The sequence below is a fragment of the Esox lucius genome, chromosome 14, assembly GCF_011004845.1.
Source record: "Esox lucius isolate fEsoLuc1 chromosome 14, fEsoLuc1.pri, whole genome shotgun sequence".
In the NCBI taxonomy this organism is placed as follows: Eukaryota; Metazoa; Chordata; class Actinopteri; order Esociformes; family Esocidae; genus Esox; species Esox lucius.
This window is the reverse complement of record NC_047582.1, coordinates 18210881-18233420: the sequence shown is the minus strand read 5'-3', so window position 1 is coordinate 18233420 and position 22540 is coordinate 18210881. Positions and strand designations below refer to the sequence as shown.

General features: G+C 44.2%; 1 protein-coding gene across 9 annotated transcripts in view; it reads left to right on the top strand.

Moving 5' to 3' along the window:
* dnm1a (dynamin 1a) overlaps positions 1–22540 on the top strand; it is a 62605-nt gene that overhangs the window by 4481 nt on the left and 35584 nt on the right. For 5 of the 9 annotated variants that reach the window (XR_001198431.4, XR_001198433.4, XR_001198434.4 and 2 more), the window contains exons 2-14: positions 6665–6738; positions 10591–10740; positions 11034–11237; positions 11446–11544; positions 12568–12728; positions 14185–14327; positions 14430–14565; positions 14778–14845; positions 15663–15801; positions 20703–20789; positions 20879–20949; positions 21802–21853; positions 22154–22168. Coding sequence is in view for 4 of the 9 variants with exons in the window: in XM_020053494.3 (XP_019909053.1) it covers positions 6665–6738; positions 10591–10740; positions 11034–11237; positions 11446–11544; positions 12568–12728; positions 14185–14327; positions 14430–14565; positions 14778–14845; positions 15663–15801; positions 20703–20789; positions 20879–20949; positions 21802–21853; positions 22154–22168 (1399 nt within the window). In the remaining 5 variants the exon portion in view is untranslated. The remainder of the gene's footprint in view (positions 1–6664; positions 6739–10590; positions 10741–11033; positions 11238–11445; positions 11545–12567; positions 12729–14184; positions 14328–14429; positions 14566–14777; positions 14846–15662; positions 15802–20702; positions 20790–20878; positions 20950–21801; positions 21854–22153; positions 22169–22540) is intronic. The other 4 variants (XR_001198432.3, XR_001198435.3, XM_013137134.4 and 1 more) reach the window with 1 other exon arrangement.

The window sequence follows — 22540 nt, the reverse complement described above, 5'->3', positions numbered from 1 at the left end:
ACTTACATTCCTCACACAATCAATACAACAGAAACAATTGCCTTTGTTATAACTCACAAGTCTGGTTATGAGGTGTGCTTCTTTCATAATGACTGAAGAACTCCTTAACATTCTTACATTCTTTTCTTTGGCCTTCATCTTTCTTTTCTGCATTGAATTCAGTATGCCCTGACAAGAAACTCATTTGTAAATATCTTCCAAGAAGGGATTGTATGGAAGATAGTATATATACTGTACATCTGTAGAAGCCTCTATGCCCCCCCCCCACCCTGTAACATTTCTTATGTCCTCTGAGTCCTCTATGTAAGGTCCATGTCCTGTGTCACCCTCAGCTTGCTCTTTTCTTATGGGACCACCATTGCAGAGAACAGTGCTGATCAGCCACAAGAAGGAATCTTTCCACCCTCTTCTCTTTCAGTGGCACAACCCATGTGTCATTATGTTTTGTCATTAGCTTTGACCCCTGTGCTGCAGTTAGGAAACTGCATTGCAGTAGAGATGTGATACCCTATAATGGGATGCAGTTTACTTCTGACACAAAATGGCCGCCCTGTAAGTCTTCTGGTAGCCAGGCCCGTCCGTCCGTCATTCATCCGTCATGTCCTGCTATGCTTTGATTGGCAGGCTTGGTTGTTTACAGCCATTGGATGATTTCAGTGGAGAAGGTGAAAGGTATCATAAGTATTTTCTCTTGCTCTCACCATCCAGTCCTCCCATGTGTTTAATTAGCAGAACACCACCAGGCTCCTCTCAAAGCTCCACCTCTCAAGTCCCCAGACCATGTCATAGAGCCTACCAGCCTGGGGACCTGCACTAACCCCCAGACCCTGTCACAGAGACTACCTGGCTGGGGACCTGCACTAACCCCCAGACCCTGTCACAGAGACTATCTGCCTGGGGACCTGCACTAACCTCCAGACCCTGTCACAGAGGCTACCAGCCTGGGGACCTGCACTAAACCCCAGACCCTGTCACAGAGACTACCAGCCTGGGGACCTGCACTAAACCCCAGACCCTGTCACAGAGACTACCAGCCTGGGGACCTGTGTCCCATATTTGGGAATAAGATGTGTTATTCACTATTTGCTTAGTGATCCTGTTTTAAATCTTAATAATTAGAACCAAGATACATATCAGAGTAAAGGGGAATACCATCAGGTCTTTTATCAGACTCCTATATGGTTTGATCCATTAGTGGTAACACTGTTAATACTCCAGGTATTCAAAGAATCTGATTGAAATAACTAATATACTACTGTTAGATGGCCTCAAGTGACCTATCCCAAATCATTGAAAGCTGGTTTCACAATTACACTTCTAAGAGATACATTTAGGCAGGATCAATAAAGTGTCATGTAAAAAAACTCATTCATTACTGTGAACAAACTGCAACATCAATTAAATGTTGTTATGGTGAGTGCAGAAGGAAGGCGACAACAAATTACTCACAATTCACAAGGAATCTCTTAGTACAGACATCACACATATTGTTATCCAATCATGGTGGTCCCTGAGAGGACATAATGTACTCAAGAAATAGGAAGGAACATTCACAGTTTCCAAACCTAGTGGTACGATTTCATAAACCGTTAATATCTCAATGGATGGTGACCGAATGTGTCCCTATTATATTCTCTGTGTCTGAGGCGGGTGAAAGGGGGTTGGTTGCTGGCGTTTGGGCACACGCTGCCTGTGCTTTTCTCTTAGGCTGCGTTCAGGACCAAGGACAGTTCTTCAGGGTAATGACACACCACAGAAAGCCCACAAGGACAATTCTGTCAGGGACAGCCACAGACTATGACTGAGACTTCTGACACACTGTCTTCCCAAGGGATTGAAGACCCTGCAACATGGAGCAAGGGTGCTCTAGCATTTGTCTACTGTAAACGCTCATTTATTAGGGCAAATAATAAAATACATAGAATGGTATCTGCGGTGGCAAAGACATAAGGCATGAGGAGGAACAGGCCTAATCGAAGATGTTTTCATTGCAATACAGAATTACATAGCAAACTATGAATAAGGCTAAATGAAAGGGATTCTTAGTAGTCAGAACACGAAAATGACAGTACCGTCTGTAGCTTCTAACCTTCTGTCTCTAATCCAAGTCTGTGAGAGGGACTGGTAGATAGGGATTTACTGCCTGGCTGGCACCTGGGGTGGAGAGGCTACTCACTTGCTAGCACTGCTGGGAACATTCACGATGTTTTGATGCATTGTTGTACTGTGCTATGAGATGTATGGCTGTACAGTATGTCACTGTTTATTCGTGGTCTCAGGTATGTCTGCTAATATTGTTGATGGAAGGTGGGCCTAATTGTCCACTTGGCTATGTTTTGTGCACACATGTTTTTAGGGTAACTGATAGAAGCAGATGTATCATTTTTGCAGCTTGGGGAATTATTTTGGTAAGAAAGGGTCAAGTCAGCAAGAATTTGGAAGATAGAGGTAAAGAACAAGAGTGTGTGAGAGAGAGTGAGAGGGAGAGTGAGAGGAGCTGGCTGAGCTGCTCTAGCACTGTTTAACAGATTAACTCTAATCTGTAACTGCAGCTCACCAACAAGCCTTCTCATTGGCTACCATCTCTGCTTTGATCTGGTTGACCCCCATTGGCCAAGAGCAAGCTGTTTTGTTGGACTTTACACTACAGTGATTGTAATGTTGAGGTGTACAGGTTGACAATGACAAGAAAACTCAGCTAACTGAATTCTAACCTGTGAGACAGGGAAATGGCTGGCTGTTATTGTAGTGAAGGGCATCATTCATGCACAGCTCCTTGTTCTTCACAGTCTGTGTGCTCCTCACCTGGCGGCCCAGCCAGCCTGGCCACGGCTGCCATTGCAGTGCCGGCTTGGAGATAGTGTCTGTTACCTCCTGATTCATCATTTTAATCAATTCAATGCCCACTGTTCAAAGGGCTTAGGGGCCTTCTGTCAGCATTGATTGTATTGTATGATTCTATTCTATTGTATTGGCCATTCTAGAGGTTACTGGTTAATGGTTAGTGATGAATGATTTGCTGACTGGTAGGAGTGTTTCCAATGGGATGAAATTCCAATGTGGTTGATTTACCATCTAAAATGTTACTTTTACAATGCATTACAATGTGAAATGTGAATGGGAATTACAATGCATTGTGTATTTTTCCCCTGAGGGAATCACATCCACAAGTGCCAAGCTCTTAATAAGTGAGCCACACAATTTATTTAATATAATTATAAATACTGTTAATGCAGGTAAAAAAATTAAAATAATTGCTCTCCGTTTGTCTCTATCTCTGTTGCCTTTCCCCCTTGCCTTTCCCTCCTTCTGTCTTTTTCCTGTGTGCTGTGCTCTCTCTCTCCCTCCCTCCCTCTCTCTCTTTCTCTGTTACTCTCTTTGTTTTAGTCTGGGTTGTTCCTGCTTGAGTGTGACGGCCTATTTGTTGCCCCGTGAGTGGCCGTTTGTGATAGTCACTCACAGAGAGGGAGGAGGGGTGGATGGGGGGAGTCTTTGAAAGGGTGGATCTCATGCGATTAGGAGGATGGTCGTTGGGTGGACTGCCTGTCATCACAGTCGCCTCCAGGTGACCGGGAATGGGACGTGACAGGGCTCCAGGTGACCGGAAATGGGATGTGACAGGGCTCCAGGTGACCGGGAATGGGATGTGACAGGGCTCCAGGTGACCGGGAATGGGATGTGACAGGGCTCCAGGTGACCGGGAATGGGATGTGACAGGGCTCCAGGTGACCGGGAATGGGATGTGACAGGGCTCCAGGTGACCGGGAATGGGATGTGACAGAGCTCCAAGTGACCGGGAATGGGATGTGACAGGGCTCCAGGTGACTGGGAATGGGAGGAGAAGTGGGGGCAGGGTTGGGGGGGGCAGTGCATTGCTCACCCACTCCTCTGCTGCATTTGCCCAAGCAGGCACGTGTAACAGACTCTTTATGTGGTCCATGGTTTTCAACAACATTGCATGTTGTACACACACACACACACATCCATCCATCAACACTAGTTTGAGACTCTCTAGCTGGTGTAGCCTATATAGAGCCAGAATGTGTGTGTGTCATGGAAGCCATGACCTGCGTCAAGCCACTCCCCCAGCTACAGCAGTGACAAATGGCGTTTGGAATAGAGATGGGAGGGGTGCGTTGTCTATGACAGACACTGATAGGTTCGTGCTGGCTCCGCCAATCTGGCCAGTCCATATGGAGGCATTTTGGGGTAGGCGGGGTGGAGAAGGGAGAGAGGTGGGGACCTGCAGTTTGGGCCATCTGTTCCCTACTACATGTTACCAGAGAGGAGAAAGGAACAGAGAGTGGCAGGCTCAAATCAACAGCAAAGGCAGCAGACTGGAAATGTATTTCACAAACAGGAAATAGAAATGTCACTCAAAAAACACTGATGTGAATGGTATTATATTATTGTAATGTGTGTTTGTGACATGTTTGGGTTTATTCCTTGGTGTGTGGGTTTACTACTATTTCACAGAATGTGAGTGTACATTTATAGGCTACCTTTGTATAGGTACAGTGAGGGAAAAACATATTTGATCCTCTGCTGATTTTGTACGTTTGCCCACTGACAAAGAAATGATCAGTCTATAATTTTAATGGTAGGTTTATTTGAACAGTGAGAGATGGAATAACAACAACAAAATCCAGAAAAACACATGTCAAACATTTTATGAATTGATTTGCATTTTAATGAGTGAAAAAAGAATTTGATCCCCTCTCAATCAGAAATATTTCTGGCTCCCAGGTGTCTTTTATATAAAAGACACCTGTCCACAGAAGCAATCAATCAGATGGCCAAGACCAAAGAGCTGTCCAAGGATGTCAGGGAAAAGATTGTAGACCTAAACAAGGCTACACCTTCTCGCCAAGCTGCTTGGTGAGAAGGTGACAACAGAACTGTCAATCTCCCTCTGTCTGGGGCTCCATGCAAGATCTCACCTCGTGGAGCTGCAATGATCATGAGAACGGTGAGGAATCAGACCAGAATTACATGGGAGGATCTTGTCAATGATCTCAAGGCAGCTGGGACCATAGTCACCAAGAAAACAATTGGTAACACACTTTGCCCTGAAGGACTGAAATCCTGCAGCACCTGCAAGGTCCCCCTGCTCAAGAAAGCAATGCTTTGAGGGTGTTTTTCTGCTAAGGGGACGAGACAACTTCACCGCATCAAAGGTATGATGGACGGGGCCATTTACTGTCAAATCTTGGATGAGAACCTCATTCCCTCAGCCAGGACAATGAAAATGGGTCGTGGATGGCCATTCCAGAATGACAATGACCATAAAACACACGGCCAAGGCGACAAAGGAGTGGCTCAAGAAGAAGCACATTAAGTTCCTGGAGTGGCCTAGCCAGTTTCCAGACCTTAATCCCATAGAAAATCTGTGGAGGGAGCTGAAGGTTGGAGTTGCCAAACGTCAGCCTCGAAACCTTAATGACTTGGAGAAGATCTGCAAAGAGGAGTGGGACAAAATCCCTCTTGAGATGTGTGCAAACTTGGTGGCCAACTACAAGAAACGTCTGACCTCTGTGATTGCCAACAAGGGTTTTGCCACCAAGTTCTAAGTCATGTTTTGCAGAGGGGTCGAATACTTATTTCACTCATTAAAATGCAAATCAATTTATAACATTTTCTGGATCTATTTGTCAGTGGGCAAATGTACAAAATCAGCAGGGGATCAAACATTTTCTTCCCTCACTGTACCTACAGTATATAGCTCCTATAGTTTGAGGACACCATGAGATTCAGTTCCAGTGGATGTCCCTTATAGGTCTCTGTGGTGGATGAAACTGTGTAAGAGATTTAGATAAGACTGGTGTTGGGGTCAGCTGGTTGTATAGCAGCATACATAAAAATAAAGCCACCTGAGGAGCTGCTGGCATTACGTAATACAGTGTTGTCAGAATCCTCCAGAAGAAAACACACACACAGTGCTCTGTGATGCATGCATGCGTGCACACACCCACCCACAATCACACCCCCCCCTCCCCCCCACACACACACAAACTCCCACACAAAACACACACAAACACGCAAACACAGCCATTTTAGAATCATATTGTGTACTATACCATCTGCATGTCCTAGAGATAGCTAGAGGGAGATGAAGGGACATCTTTCTCTCTTCATTGTCTCTATCTTGCACTCTCTTCCTTTTGCTCTCCTTTTCAATAGAGTTCCTCCTCACTGTTAGTATACAGTCTATGGAGTTTATAATCACTATTATTTTTATGTATTCATTGTTTAATATCCCCAAGGCTTCTATATTCCTGTCTATCATTTCAGATTCATTTGTAATGTTTCCGGGTTGTGCCCATACAGTCGCACATTCACATGCTTTTTTGAAATAGATTGTAACACCATCTACAATGTAGACATTCATGCTTGCTGGTCTTTGTCATCCATTATAATCAAAATATGTTTCCCATTCATGCACATTTTTGATTTAGTGCCCATATTCATACCTTTCCGTACAGGGTCTAGAATTGCTGATCTAGGATCAGTTTAGCCTGTTCCTAATGAATAAGTATTTTTGGGCAGTGGAGGGGTTTTATGTTACATCAGTACTCCTTGTACTAGAAGCTTTATTAAAACGGGGCACAGGGGATGCCAGAACCGGAGGTGTTTTTAAAGGTGTGTTTCCTTCTGTTTGTTACAGGGACTTCCTTCCCCGTGGCTCTGGTATCGTTACTCGCCGCCCTTTGGTCCTCCAGCTTATCAACTGTCCCACAGGTAAAGCTTTCCTCTATCACTCCCTTCCACCCAGTTTCACACAGTAATGGTGGTGGCTTTGTAGTGTAGTTATGGTAACTGTTCAGAGTACACCCTCTGGTAATAGCTTTGAATTTTATGTGAAATAGACAATTACGCTCAGTCCAATCTAACCTAACTAGAACTATCTCGTTCCCGCGTCGTGGCCATCAGTTTGGATGATGTCTTTCACCAAATGCAGTACAAAACTGTATGGACACGCTGCTAAATGGGTCATGCTAAATGACATAAATATAAAAATGTAAACTGGTGAACAACCTGACCCCGTCCTCGTCTGCTGATGGTGACTTACTGTGTCAGCTGGTGGGGACAGGACAGGAACAAGATGAGACTGGGTCAGGGACGTTGCCGTGGTTTCCCTAGTTTAGTCACGAGTTGGGACAGCTGTGATATTTGGCTGGCACTGGACGCTTATGGATCGTCATGCACGCATCGCTTCCTGTCAGATGAATGGAGAAAAGACACATTAGCTCCAGTAGGTGGCTTATGTAATGAAACCCACTGTATGGCGTTGCCGTGTGCGGAGTCTCCCAAATGGCACGAAGGCTCTGACGTGGGCTTTTTCACGTGATGTGTAGCGCAGGCAGGGGACTGGAGACTTGGTACCAGCTACGCTCGGAGCTACATGAACTTTGGGCCTCACTGATTCCGGACCAGAGTTTATGTTGCTCATGCTCCTTTGATCTCCTGGCCTTGCCAGCTCACGTGATCACTGTCATCAGCTGTGCTTAGTCACACGGGTTGGATGGATATGGGTCGGTGCCGAAGAGGGGGGCCCGGCTGTGGGTGTGCTCCATCACAAGGTTCCACGGTTGCCCGCGGAGACCTATCCTGAGTAGTTGTAGTGCCCCAACACGGCTGCAACAGTGCAAGGCCAAGAATCCTTGGTCCTGGAATTGTTATTGGGCTTCCGTTGAGCCTGGCGTGGATGTCCTGGCGGCGACTTTCTTTTTGGATTCGACAGAACTCCAACCCTCCATTCACCACCATTTAGAGCTCCCCTGTTTATACCTGTGGGCCAACGGTGGTTACCCTATGTGTGCCCTGTTTAGTTATGGGATGGACCAGCTCTGTGAGACAGGCTTGGGATGTAGCTCTGTCAACACAACAATAGTCCCTGCTTGCATTGAGTGACTGCCACCTTGGCGCCTGACAGTAGAGGTGGAGTGTTGCCGGTCCGGGGGCATTTTCAATCTGTGGGTGTCGATGTAACATCATCCCGGTGCTATCTGGCAGTTTGTCGTGGCAGACAGCCAGGCTGTTGATTCAGCATATGCTGTGTCACCCTGGAAGATGGCCGGCGTTCCCTGACGCTCCTGTGGATAGGCTGCCTTTCACATTCAGCGTCCCGTCTCCACAGGTTAGCATGTGATTGTATCACCCGCTAGAAGTGTTGTACCGAGTAACCGACGGAAAAGGGGACTTTTGATAATGACTGTAACCTTGGTTCCCTGAGAGGCAGAATGAGGTACAACAACTCGACGGCCTCATGTGGTTCGAGTCGTGGTGAAGTCTGGCCCGAATCAGTGGGGCTCCATCTCCAACACCTGTTTGGCCTTGAAAGCATGTGGGCATGCCCCCTAGATGTGTTGTACCTCGATCCCTCAGAGAACCAAGGTTAGAGTCATAAATAGAACGTTTTTAAAAATAGTAATTCTTTTTCTGGGCACTAAAACTTTTGCGACAGATTAATATCATTTCTAAAATGTATCAGTTATATGAAGTATTTGATAACAAATCCTTTGTAATAAACAACTGCCTGAAGTGCGCAAACCCACGAAAAACTGACATATGTACTCAGGTGATGATCTGTCAGGCCTGGACAGCCACCAGTTGTTGCTTGTTTTGAGGTCGTTTTACCTAAAATCTAATTTCAGCAGAAGCAGAAGTCACTAGTCTAAGGCAATATATTTCTGTACACTCTACACATTCTATTACTGCCTCAAGCATTTTTGTCATCAGTGAGTGAGCCCGTTCCAGCGGCAGCCATAATACAACGTCCAACATTTTCACATATGAGGGTGTAGGATCTTGGACAGTTATTTTTTTAATCTTTGTCTCATCTGGTCACAGTACTTTTTGTAACTAACTGTAACCCACCCATACTGTTGTTAACGGACTGTAATCGACCCAAACTGTTTTTAACTAACTGTAACCCACCCATACTGTTGTTAACGGACTGTAATCGACCCAAACTGTTTGTAACTAACTGTAACCCAACCATACTGTTGTTAACGGACTGTAATCGACCCAAACTGTTTGTAACTAACTGTAACCCACCCATACTGTTGTTAACGGACTGTAATCGACCCAAACTGTTTGTAACTAACTGTAACCCACCCATACTGTTGTTAACGGACTGTAATCGACCCAAACTGTTTTTAACTAACTGTAACCCAACCATACTGTTGTTAACGGACTGTAATCGACCCAAACTGTTTGTAACTAACTGTAACCCAACCATACTGTTGTTAACGGACTGTAATCGACCCAAACTGTTTGTAACTAACTGTAACCCAACCATACTGTTGTTAATGGACTGTAATCGACCCAAACTGTTTGTAACTAACTGTAACCCACCCATACTGTTGTTAACGGACTGTAATCGACCCAAACTGTTTGTAACTAACTGTAACCCACCCATACTGTTTTTAACTGACTGTTATCGACCCATACTGTTTTTAACTAACTGTAACCCACCCATATAGTTTTTTAACCAAATGTATCCCACTCATACTGTATTTTAACTGGCTTTAACCCACCCATACTGTTTTTTAATTAACTGTAACCCACCCATATTGTCTTTTAACTAACAGTAACCCAACCACACTGTTTTTAACTGACTATAACCCACCCATACTGTTTTTTTAACTAACTGTGACCCACCCATACTGCTTTTAGGCTACCTAATGATTTGCACCTTGCAGTGTAGCCTCGCTTGTTCTCATGAGGAGGTCGTATGTAGATGATACTGACTGACACATCCATGCCTAACTCCTGGAGAGTGTTCTATACTGTACCACCATAGTAACTGTTTGATTTCAAATCCAAACTTTTGGAATACAGAGCCCTAAGAAAAAAAAACACTCTGTCCCACTAATTTCTGAGGGCACTGGCACTGTCTGTTCTGCCTGGCTTGGTTCGCTCCAGTTTTACTTTCACTCCCTTCCCGAAATTGCTGTGGGAATTTATTTTGGGTTTGCTTTTCTGGGGTAAATTTAGTTGGCACTCAGGGTGTGTCATCTGTTCAAATCCATTTTCCTCTTTTGACTGAATGTAGCAGAAACTTCTATGAATACAACCATTTTGACAACCCATTTGCTTGTCAAGTAGGCACCTTTGTTAGTTAACTTTATATTTGAGCCGCAATATTTTTTGTTGGTTATTAAGTAATGTAACACCCTTTAAATAGCATTTTGGATAAAGGTTTTGTATTCTGACTAGAGGCTGAAAGCCCAGTAGTACGTCAAACTCATCAAAGTATACTGAATACAGTATACATGTTTATCATATATATATATATTTTTTATTCTGTCAACTGGTCATTATATTAGAAAGATCAACTTGATCTCTTCCTTAGAATGCCCCTCAAAGGATAAAGTGCTTATTGTTCATAAGTGTAACTCCAAGTAGTTAGAAGGAATCTCTGGAGTTGGTAATATTAAAACCGAATGGAAAAAATCAGCTTGTTATTATTTTCAAAAGTTAGATAAAAAAAATGATAAAACGGTTGTACTGTTATGCTGATATACTCTGTCACAGTAACAGCTGTCCTCTTAGTGACCCTCTCCTCTGCCCCCCATCATTCTTCAGAATATGCTGAGTTCCTTCACTGTAAAGGAAAGAAGTTCACGGACTTCGATGAGGTTCGGGCTGAGATCGAGGCGGAGACGGACCGTATCACTGGGCAAAATAAGGGCATCTCCCCTGTGCCAATTAACCTCCGGGTTTACTCCCCACATGGTAAGGGCAAAGATTCGGCAGCTTGGTATCTTGGCACAGCCTGGTCATTTAAATTGGGACTCAACTATCTGAATTCTATACGCAGTCTTTTGTCAATCACGTTTCCCTATTCATCAACACTATCCAGTATCCACTAAGGTTGATTGTATAGCCAGGAACCCAAAAGTATTGCTTTATGAACATGTACTATTCATGTTATCATAGTGTCCAGGTTAGTTTCAATCATCAGATCTCATATCGTCCGTCCACCTCCTCACCTCCACTCCCTCAATCTTTACTTCTCTCTTTTATAGTCCTGAACCTGACTTTGGTGGACTTGCCTGGGATGACCAAAGTTCCAGTCGGGGACCAGCCTGCGGACATCGAGCAGCAGATCAGGGACATGTTGTATCAGTTTGTGACCAAGGACAACTGTCTCTTGCTGGCTGTCTCCCCAGCCAACTCTGATCTGGCAAACTCAGATGCCCTGAAGATTGCCAAAGAGGTCGACCCACAAGGTGGGTTTGTTACACGAGAGGTTAAGGGCAGAACATATAGATCTTCAGTTTTCCAACAGGGCTGTCAGTGTCATTCAACATCCTGTCGCAACAAAGCAGTTGGACGAGGTTGCAATTTAATCAACCTATATGTGTAGTTCAGACATGGATTTTTGTTGGGATATGTGTGTGTGTGTGTGTGTGTGTGTGTGTTTGTTTCTGTGATTAGGTCTACGAACTATTGGTGTGATAACCAAGCTGGACCTAATGGACGAGGGGACTGACGCCCGAGAAATTCTGGAGAACAAGCTGCTGCCACTGCGGAGGGGTGAGACAGACGCACGCAAATACATGCAGCCGCACAAACTTACCAGCCCACTTTCCCTTTCCCTAAATCTAACCATAACCCTAAACTAAAGCCTTACCCAAAACTTCACTTCAATAATCTAACCTTTATGCCTAAACCTAACGTAACACTAGTGCTTAAATCTAAGGGCTGAACCGTGTGCCAAGTAGTACATTCTTTTTCTAAAAAAACGTTTTTTTCCAGTGGGACAAAAGACATGTCAGGTGTTACTATCATTGTGGGGGAATTCTGATCCGCCCATGTATTATAAGACCTGTAGCGCACACACACGCACACACGCACACACCATCTCAGTGCTTCCCTCTAGTGGTTACGCCAGGTCTTTTCAACCACTCCCAACCCCGGAGACAGAGGGTGATGTAGGAAGAGACAGAGAGGAGGTGCTCAGAAGGATAGCGAGCGAGGGAGAAGCTTGAAATCCTGTAGAATGGATATATGGAAAAAACATCTGCTTGCTTCTTTCCTTGCCGTTATATATGTTGGTCGGAAAACTCGGACAAAATCCCCCGTTGGGCCATTTCTCCTCTGGCGCTGGCTTAGATCCGACGCATGTGCTTTGTTCTCTTCATACTCTGCTTCTGTCACTATATCATTTAGAAAATGTTCCCGAAATGTACAGTGTTGCTGCTCTTCAATCCAGAATGTTTGACAGCAAGACATACAAACTGTTTAAAAGAGAAATGGAAGAGAAAGCCTATACGTTATCCCTCTTACACCTGTGGCTGTTTTGCTCCCCCTCCCAGTCATAGCAGGAAGTCGGCTCGTAATGCAGTCGATAGGGAAGTGGGATCTGAAAGTGAATGGTTCCCCAGATTACCCTTTATTCCTACAGACCTCCCAATCTCCCTAAGTGGGATGAAACCAGAAAGACAAACATGCGACAAAAGAAACATTACCATAGCATGCTTATTTACATTCTACAAAACAATATATGACTAATCTTTGCATTCTTCAAGTATTAACTGAGCTCTCTCCGTGCCCCAGGTTACATTGGGGTGGTGAACAGGAGTCAGAAAGATATTGATGGTAAGAAAGACATTACTGCTGCCATGGCTGCAGAGAGGAAGTTCTTCCTGACCCACCCTGCATACAGGCACCTAGCTGATCGTATGGGCACCCCTTACCTACAAAAGACACTCAACCAGGTTAGTCCCTTACTGTACCTACAAAAGACACTCAACCAGGTTAGTCCCTTACTGTACTTGCAAAAGATACTCAACCAGGTTAGTCCCTTACTGTACCTGCAAAAGATACTCAACCAGGTTAGTCCCTTACTGTACCTGCAAAAGATACTCAACCAGGTTAGTCCCTTACTGTACCTGCAAAAGATACTCAACCAGGTTAGTCCCTTACTGTACCTGCAAAAGATACTCAACCAGGTTAGTCCCTTACTGTACCTACAAAAGACAGTCAACCAGGTTAGTCTCTTACTGTACCTACAAAAGTCACTCAACCAGGTTAGTCCCTTCATGTACCTACAAAATAAATGGGTTCTGTTTATCTTTTATCAATGTTTGTAAAAGGAAAGTAATTCTGAATGAAAATTGCGAGTAAATAGAAACTGGATTCCAATAGGAATTACACAACAATCAATCAAATGTATATTATGAAGCCCCTTTAACATCAGCAGTTGTCACAAAGGGCCTTTACAGATACCCAGCTTGAATCCCTAAGAAAGCAAGCAACAACAGAGTTGATGCACTGTGGCTAGGAAAAATGTTCTAATAGGGTCGAAACTGAGGAAGAAACCTAGAGAGGAACCAGGCCCTGAGTGTGGCCAGACCTCATCAGAGTGTGCCGGTAACATTTTAAGAGTACAAATTGTAATAATTAATAAATGCATGTGGGCTGTGTCCCGAGTCTGTAAAACATAATCCAAGTCAAATGCATGACCAGATTGACAAGGACAGGGCCAATCATGGGGGGAGGAATGGTCAGTGGAGTGGCAGCCGGAATTGTCAGGTATTGTCAGCTACTTGATATTCAAAACAACCGGGAAGACTTTGGACAGGGACAGCTACGAGTCCTTCACGCCTGGTAGTACCGAGGTGTGGTCTAAGATGTGGTCTAAGGTGTGATCTAAGATGTGGTTTAAGATGTGGTCTAAGGGCTCGTGTCCACATCAGTCCAGCATAATGTGATCTCTGTGGATAATAGTAGATAACCATAGTAAGTTCTTACTTTTAATTTAATTAGCAAAAAAATTTTAATCATTGGAAATTAGCAAATTAGGCTTTAGACATTCAATGTTGAAAACATATACATATACAATTTCTATCATAGTATCATAAAACGTTAAACACTTTTGGTTACAGGCTAAGTGCTCTTGACTACTAGGTCATCTACTGCCCCAGTCAGTCTAACACGGCCCTGCTGATGGAAATAATTGCAAATTCATCAATTTCCGGTGCTTCTCATATAAACACTTCAAAGCTGATTATTTTATTTATTGACCAGGTTTTGCTGGGTAGGAATATTATTTTAGCGGTCACCGTATGTATCGTTCTAATTCATCTTTTACAGCCTTCAGCAAGCTTGCTTGGGAATCTAATCGCTGTGATCTCTTCAGTGCTATGTCATAACCCACACTGATCTTTGCAGCAACTGACCAATCACATTCGGGACACTCTGCCAGGACTGCGGGCAAAACTGCAGAGCCAGCTGCTGTCTATAGAGAAGGAGGTGGAGGAGTACAAGAACTTCAGACCTGATGACCCCTCTCGCAAGACCAAGGCCCTGCTGCAGTGAGTAGGAGGCGCATTCAGAGCCGCACACACACACACACACACACACACACACACACACACAGTCACACACACACTTCAAACTCCATTTTAACTTCCCAGGATGGTTCAGCAGTTCTCCGTGGATTTTGAGAAGCGTATTGAGGGCTCTGGGGACCAGATTGACACGGCGGAACTGTCAGGAGGAGCCAGGATCAACCGCATCTTCCATGAACGCTTTCCCTTTGAGCTGGTCAAGGTACTGTCCAGTCTTAGTAGGTCTGACTCTTTCCCAGGTCTGAGTGACATGACAATATATAGTGAACAAAAAGGAAAACATTTCTTCACTAATATGCTCCTTTGATGTCAAACTTCATATCCCTACCTCTGGGGTTTCTGTTGTGTGTCCAGGTGTGTGTGTGCTCACTATTTATTGATATATATGTGTGGTCACTTGTGTTCCCTGTGCAGATGGAATTTAATGAGAAGGAGCTTCGCAAGGAGATCAGCTATGCCATCAAGAACATCCATGGCATCAGGCAAGTCCTTCCTCCTCATGTCTGTCTCCTCCCCCTTTGCTCACTCACCTGGGTCACCCGATGGACCAGACCAGCTCCAATGGTTGTCACCCATCTAATCACCAAGACCTCTAGACACTGATGGCCACCAGCACCCAGCCTTCTGTCGCATACTGATGACATCATAAACCGAGGTGGAGGGATTTGTGATTAGATTAGTGAGCGATGGTTGGGTACTGTGTCTGTGTCTGTTGAATCCCTAGCCTTACTTCCAACTGTCCCTGTCTTATGACAACGCCCTGTCCTGAACTAGTACCACATATTATTTCTGTAGTTGGAACAGTTGGTTTAAGATTCTGCAAAAATAATTGGTTTCAAGTCAGTAATAAAAATCTATTTTAATTCCTCCTTATCTTTCATTTGGGGCCACTGATCTAAAAGAAGTATTTACAAGGGTATTGACTACAAACATTTGCTTAAAAGGAGGGGGTCTCTATACTCATTTCAGTGGTTCTCAAGGAGGGTGGATTATGAAAGGAGACCATTTAAGGGTATTGGGTCACATTGTTGTAGCAGTGACGGGATTCCAAAAACGGATACTATGGTTGAGTGTGGGCAAACGACCCTGTACAGATATCATTTTATATACATTGATTTAACACGTGTTTCTGTTGTCATTCTCTTGTTTTTCTTGCTGTGCATGTTTCTTGTTTTCTGTGGGAGGAGATCAGAAGGGACATTTCATTTCAATTAACACTGCTCTCTCTGCCCAACCTCCCTCCTCCTGTCTCTGTGTCTTTGTTTTGGGTCTGCTGCTCATTTTCTCTCTACCGGGCAGAACTGGCCTCTTCACTCCGGACATGGCCTTTGAGACCATTGTGAAAAGGCAGATCGGCAAGATCAAAGAGCCCTGCCAGAAATGTGTGGACATGGTCATTTCTGAGCTAGTCAATACGGTTAGGCAGTGTACTCAGAAGGTAAACACATGGTGGAGATCAACACTATGGTTCCACCAACCACCCACCACCCCCCCCCCCCCCCCCCCACCAAAACCTTCTGCCGTCACCCTTGTCACCGCGTCAACCCATACTCCGGCACGTGTTGTCCCATGTTGGGACAGTAGGGGGCGTGATGGGGTAGCAGGGGTATTGTAGGGTCTACCGCATTTGGGATGGGGCGGCTGGGGCACAGCGGCCGTGGCTTGGCCCTGTTAGAGACCCGCGCTGGGTAAAGACAGGGTCTGGATGCTGCTGAGTTGCTGCAACGGGGCTGCACGTGAAGGGCTTTCACGTTGGACGTAAATACAAACATTTCTGTCAAAAGTCTCGTCAGATACTACGTGAAAAGTAAACGAATGGCCCGAATGAACAAATCTCAAAGGTGTTTGCTGATACCCAGAGTGCCTAGTCAGAGTGTCCCTGGCAGCCATGTTCGGTAACCTGAGCATCCAGACTTTCTGCTTGTGAGACCGGCGGCTGTGTACCTGCTGCAGACGAGAGCCGTGACCACAGGAACGTTTGGAGACTCACTAAGAGAAGGCCTGGGGGGGGGGGGGTTAGATGGGAGGAAGTGCAGGGTGCTTGGTCTCACATAGTCGGTGCACAGCTGTGGTCTCGCATGGCTCATGGCTCAGAGCTGTTGGTCGGTGGAGTGGTACAGGCTATGATCTAGCTGTTCTCCTGTTCCTTTCTCTCTCTCTCTCTCTCTGTCTCTGTATGAGGGGGGTGAACCTCAGCGCCGGCCTCTTTGGAATGGCTTTAAAGGAAAAACAAATGTCTCACTTGACTTTTCTTCCCTGTGCACCGTTTCCCCGTCCCTGACCTGTTCCTGTCCCCTGTTCTTCATCTGTCTGTCATTCTGTCATCTCTCCTTTTCCCCCGCTGAGCTGTTCCCTGCTTGTCTGAATGGCCCTCTTGTGTTACTCTTTCATTTCTCTCTCTCTTTCTCTTGCTTTTGCTGTCTCTCTATCCCCTTGGATTTGGTTTTTCGTTTCTCTTGATCTTTTCCTTCGTCGTATCTCTTCTCCATCTCGGTTCCCCCGATTCTTTTTCTCTATTTCGTTGCGTCTCTCTCTTTCTCTCCCATTACTACCTCCTTCCTACAGGACGGGCCTGTTCACCCCTGACCTGGCCTTTGAGGCTATAGTGAAAAAGCAGATCCATAAGCTGAAGGAGCCGTCACTGAAGTGTATAGATATGGTAGTGAGTGAACTCACCTCTACCATACAAAAGTGTAGTGAAAAGGTAACTAAGGAACCTGGCCAAGTTGGTAGTCTGACTTCATGTGTGAAGGTAGGGGTAGACCGATGGCTGCACTGGAAAACGTGGAAGCAATATGTGTGCTCTGTCTTAAATGAGCATTGTGGTAAGGGATGTAGCTATATGCTTTCTGGTTCTTCAGTAAGACGCGTCCCAAAGAGCCTTTTTATTCATTCTTAGCTAGTTGATAATTATTTTAAGTTAGGATGAAAACACCTTTGTACTACCTGTGAGCATAGATGCTGTATGATACAGGTGAGTAAGCATTAGAGTTGGACATAGAATGTGTTGTTATTGATGGCCCAGCACAGTAAGACCCATATGTTAGAATTCCTTCATACTGTAGTTTGTCTCTCAGCTTTTTGTCCTGTACCACGCCAGGTTTTCTGGTAGGATTTTAGGGCTTCAAGTTTATCTGGAGATTTGCATGCCCCCGATACACAATTTCTTTCAAATATTTATAGCCGGTCATTGCAGATTTCTTTTTTTTTTTAGATTGAAGCATGACATTAAATGTATGCATGGCGGTATCAAAAAAATACGAATGCTATGTCCGACTCAGAAGACAGATATTGCATACCTTTTCTCATGGCAGAATCAAATGACCGATTAACATACTACACAAAATATTACACCAGTTAACATACATGTGAAAAGATAGATAGGGTCCCCTTACTGTTTTTACTAGTACAGTATATTCATGTGGAGTATTTTTTGTCATGGTAATCTAGGTGTTCAGTATTTTAAATCTTTGGAGATACCTCACTACACACACTACAGTTTATTACATTTCAGGTTCTTAATCTTCATCGCACCTTTCATACGACCCTAAAACCCACCAGTGTAAACCTGTTGTGAATCATTTACAAAAGGTTCTTTCTATCCGAAAGGTACCCAGAAGACATTGTATTTTATCAACCAACCTAATGATGATTTATGCAGGGTTTGGTGAGGATCTGCCTCTGTCTTAGTATGGAAGTTACCACATTGCTTTGGTGGCATTTTGTCACACAATATGCTCTTATGAGTTGTAACTTTATGGTCCTGATACACAACTCTGTCTTGGGTGAACCGCAACTACAAACAACCACAACTACAAACAACCCCACTCATTACATGCCCTAACAAATTATTAATAATACGAGCTTCCAAAATGCATCACTAGCTTGCTGCAAGAATGACAGTCTATTGCAAACTTTTGGAAAGGGCCAGACTGGAAATGTATAATGCACTGGTTATTGCAGGTTAGCCAACTTTTTAATGTTAATTCATAGGCCGTGGTAGAGTAAACCCCTTGTATCTCTCAGAATTCTCACTTACAGCAATAGCTCTATAATATGTGTATGACATGAAATGGAATGAACATTTAAGGATACTAAAGGGACCATATACACATTGCCTGATTGTTTTTCTTTTAAAACTAAAGGAATATATCTGTGAGACTTTAAGCATTCTGTCACACATCACTGTGTTCCAGGTGTAGTCAGGATGACAATGGTCAACAAAATAAATCACCTTCACATTGATAGGTTTATCATAGTAGGACTGAGACATAGTAGGACTCATTCTTTGGTGATTTACTTCGGACATGGCATCCAACACATTTGGCCAGCAGACTATCGGTCTATCCTTACTGTAATCTTACCATGATATTTAACTCCCATTTTAATTTTGTTGATTCTGTTTCTACTCAAACAATTTGTTTTGTTTTTGATTGGCCAAACTATTAAATTAAACTGTCTTAAGTTCACATCATAACTAGCATGTAACAGTACTTCATCCTCAGTTAAATTTTTTTAACTCCCAATCAGCCTTACATTTATTTATCTTAACGATTTTACATCCATCCCTGTCTGTCAATATCGTTTAATATGTTTGCAGGTAGAAAGGTTGTCTCAACATCTTGACTAACAGATGTACCCACAGCCCCTTTCTCTCTCTGTCTTGCTCTCTCTCTCTTTGGCGCTCACGCTTTCTCTCCTTCTACATTTCATCTCATTGTCATGCTTATTCATGAAACAATGGGGGGAAAAAAGTCCTCTTGTGGATTTTTGACAAGGCTATAAAACAGTCTGCAACTAATAGTGAATGAACAATCAGTATGTCATTTAGCTTTCTTTCAAATCAACTTAGAGTCATGCATGCGTGCATTTTGTATGTATGGGTGGTCCCAGACTGAAACAAACATCTTCCAGAAATCCACATGATGTCTTCCCGTCCTTTTCCGCTGTCTTCCCTCTTCCTCCTTCATGCTTCCCATGAATAGCGTGTGTCTGTGTGCCTTTCTGCCTGCTGCCAAGTCCTGTTTGTATCAGTAATAGTATATAAATGTAGTTGTCACTGGGGGTGTTGGAGAGCTGGTGCATCTTTGTGTCAGACAGAACATTTCTCACTGACTGAAACCACGCTGCCTCTACACTGTGAACGTGAACACTGCAGTGCTTCTCTACAACAACACATTGGTTCATTGGTCATAAATGAAACGTGGCTTCCATCTATTGGCCCCTGATTAAATGACAAGCCTCTAAAGTAGCATTATAATGCAGCATAAGAAAAATCTTCGAGTCTACATCATCATGTCCGGTGAGCCAGTGCTATGTCACCAGAACCCAGCTTTTCAAAAGTTTGACTGATTAAATGCATTATCGTAAGTAGCAGAGTGGGCGTCCCCATTCAAATCAGTGATGAGCCATTCTATTCTTTCATATCCTTTCCGAGTGTCGAAATCAGATCAGACTACAAAATGGGTGCTTGACTTGGCTTAGAAGACACTGGAGAAGGGGAGACATGAATGCTGTCGTCTCGTCGTTGTCAATGTCATGGCTACACACGTAAATCATCCGCGAAACTGGCCAATGTCATTTACTGTGTGTTTAGGCTTGTGCCAGGAAGTAATAGATCAAACCATAGAAGGAGAATGAGCTCATTTATTCCAGTGTGATCCCGTAACCTTGAACGGCCTCTGGTAAATGCTGCATTGGATCTCACCAGACGGCAGTTTGTTTTCTATCACTGCCAGTTGAGGTATCCTTCTTCGCAGCCACCCACCTCATCGTTATGTTCTGTGTCTGTTGGGTTGACTCACAACAATCTCTGATTTGGGGTGTTTACAAATAATGGCTATAATGACGCACCAAAAAATTTGTTGTTGTGGAGAAGACTGTTTGTTGGGTAGACGAGTGTTCAGTGTTTTACGGCAGTATTACAGACTTTGCTTCTATTTACTTGTAATGTTATGAACACATTGTGGATGGGCAGACACAAAAGTTCAGTGAATAATAACACTGATTAACCCATGTAATTGAACATTTGTGTGACTAGGGCAGAGTCTGTGATGTGCTCTTGTGATGTGGGTGTGCTGTATTTGGTAAGTGTGTGCCTGTGTGTGTGTGTGTGTGTTTATGTGCGTGCGTGTATGTGTGTGTGTTTGTGTGTGTGTGTGTGTGTGTGTATGTGTGTGTGCGTGTGTTTGTGTGTGTGTGTGTGTGTGTGTGTGTGTATGTGTGTGTGTATGTGTGTGTGTATGTGTGTGTGTGTGCTCCATTGAGTGTTGGTCTTGCGGTTTTGACTCTGTCTGTCACCCTACCCACGCCATTCCCTGTGCAACCCTGTACCCACAGCTGGCCCAGTACCCCATGCTGAGGGAGGAGATGGAGAAGATTGTCACTCAGCACATCAGAGATCGTGAGAGTCGCACCAAGGACCAGGTGACACACAAACGCATGCTCTCTCTCTCTCTCTCTCTCTCTCTCTCTCATCCTAACTCTTTTGTAAATATTGTTGTGCCTCTATCCAGGTGATGTTGCTAATTGACATTGAGCTGGCCTACATGAACACTAACCATGAGGACTTCATTGGCTTTGCCAAGTGAGTGTGGCCCTCTTGATCTTTCTTCTGATACAAACAATTATATAGTATTATGAAAACCATTTTGTTTGACCAAGTGGGAGAATTTTGGAGTTCAGTGTGTAAGCTTTTACTACTGATCACTCTGGTCAGGCAGCTGTACCTGTCTAATCCATGATTGGGATGTGTCCTGTACCTGTCTAATCCATGGATGTGATGTGTCTGTACCTGTCTAATCCATGGATGTGATGTGTCTGTACCTGTCTAATCCATGGTTGTGATGTGTCTGTGTCTGTCTAATCCATGGTTGCGATGTGTCCTTTACCTGTCTAATCCATGGTTGTGCTGTGTCTGTACCTGTCTATTCCATGGATGTGATGTGTCTGTACCTGTCTAATCCATGGATGTGATGTGTCTGTACCTGTCTAATCCATGGTTGTGATGTGTCTGTACCTGTCTAATCCATGGATGTGATGTGTCCTTTACCTGTCTAATCCATGGTTGTGATGTGTCTGTACCTGTCTAATCCATGGTTGTGATGTGTCTGTACCTGTCAAATCCATGGTTGCGATGTGTCTGTACCTGTCTAATCCATGGTTGCGATGTGTCTGTACCTGTCTAATCCATGGTTGTGATGTGTCTGTACCTGTCTAATCCATGGTTGCGATGTGTCTGTACCTGTCTAATCCATGGTTGTGATGTGTCTGTACCTGTCTAATCCATGGTTGCGATGTGTCCTTTACCTGTCTAATCCATGATTGTGATGTGTCCTGTACCTGTCTAATCCATGGTTGTGATGTGTCTGTACCTGTCTAATCCATGGTTGTGATGTGTCTGTACCTGTCTAATCCATGGATGTGATGTGTCCTGCAGTGCTCAGCAGAGGAGCAGCCAGGTAGCCCAGAAGAAGCAGCCTGGCAATAAGGTACTATACTGTAGGCACACACACACTGTAGTCTCTCATGTTTTACACCCGGACCTCATGGGCTGAAGACAATGGGACTGTCTTAGATGCCAAAGGCCAGGTTATGGTGGACTTCTACTACCCTTCTGGGTGTTTGGCTTTATCTTCCCTCTTTTTATTACTGTACCAAGACATTCTTCAGAGCATGCTGTGTATTCTTTCTATTGTGTTTCCACTCCATTTCAGTTTTGCTCTGTTTCTACTGAATGATTTCTTTATCTTTTCTTCTTCACCGTTCTTGCTACTGCTATTCTACTTTAGCAGGATGAGATCATGGTGAGTATATTGTGTATGTGTGTGTGTGTGTATTTGTATGCGGGTTTGTGTGTGTGTTTTGTTTGTGTGTATGCTTGAGTACTCTGTTTTTGTGTGGATGTGTTTGTATGTATGCTTAACACTGTGTGTGTGTGTGTGTGTGTGTATGTGTGTGTGGGTGGGGGGTGGGGTGTTGGTTATGGGGGCTCATTACTGTGGGTGGGCAGGAGTCCAGGAGGCTCCCTGTTCATTTGCTTCTGTCCTCATCCGCCTCCCTTCTCCAAGCAGTGCTTCTATCAAACACCATTGCAGCGAGCACTGCTCATCTCCCATTTAGAAAGCAGCATGAGACAAAAAATAGCATGAACCATACTTGTACCGTGACGCCTCCTG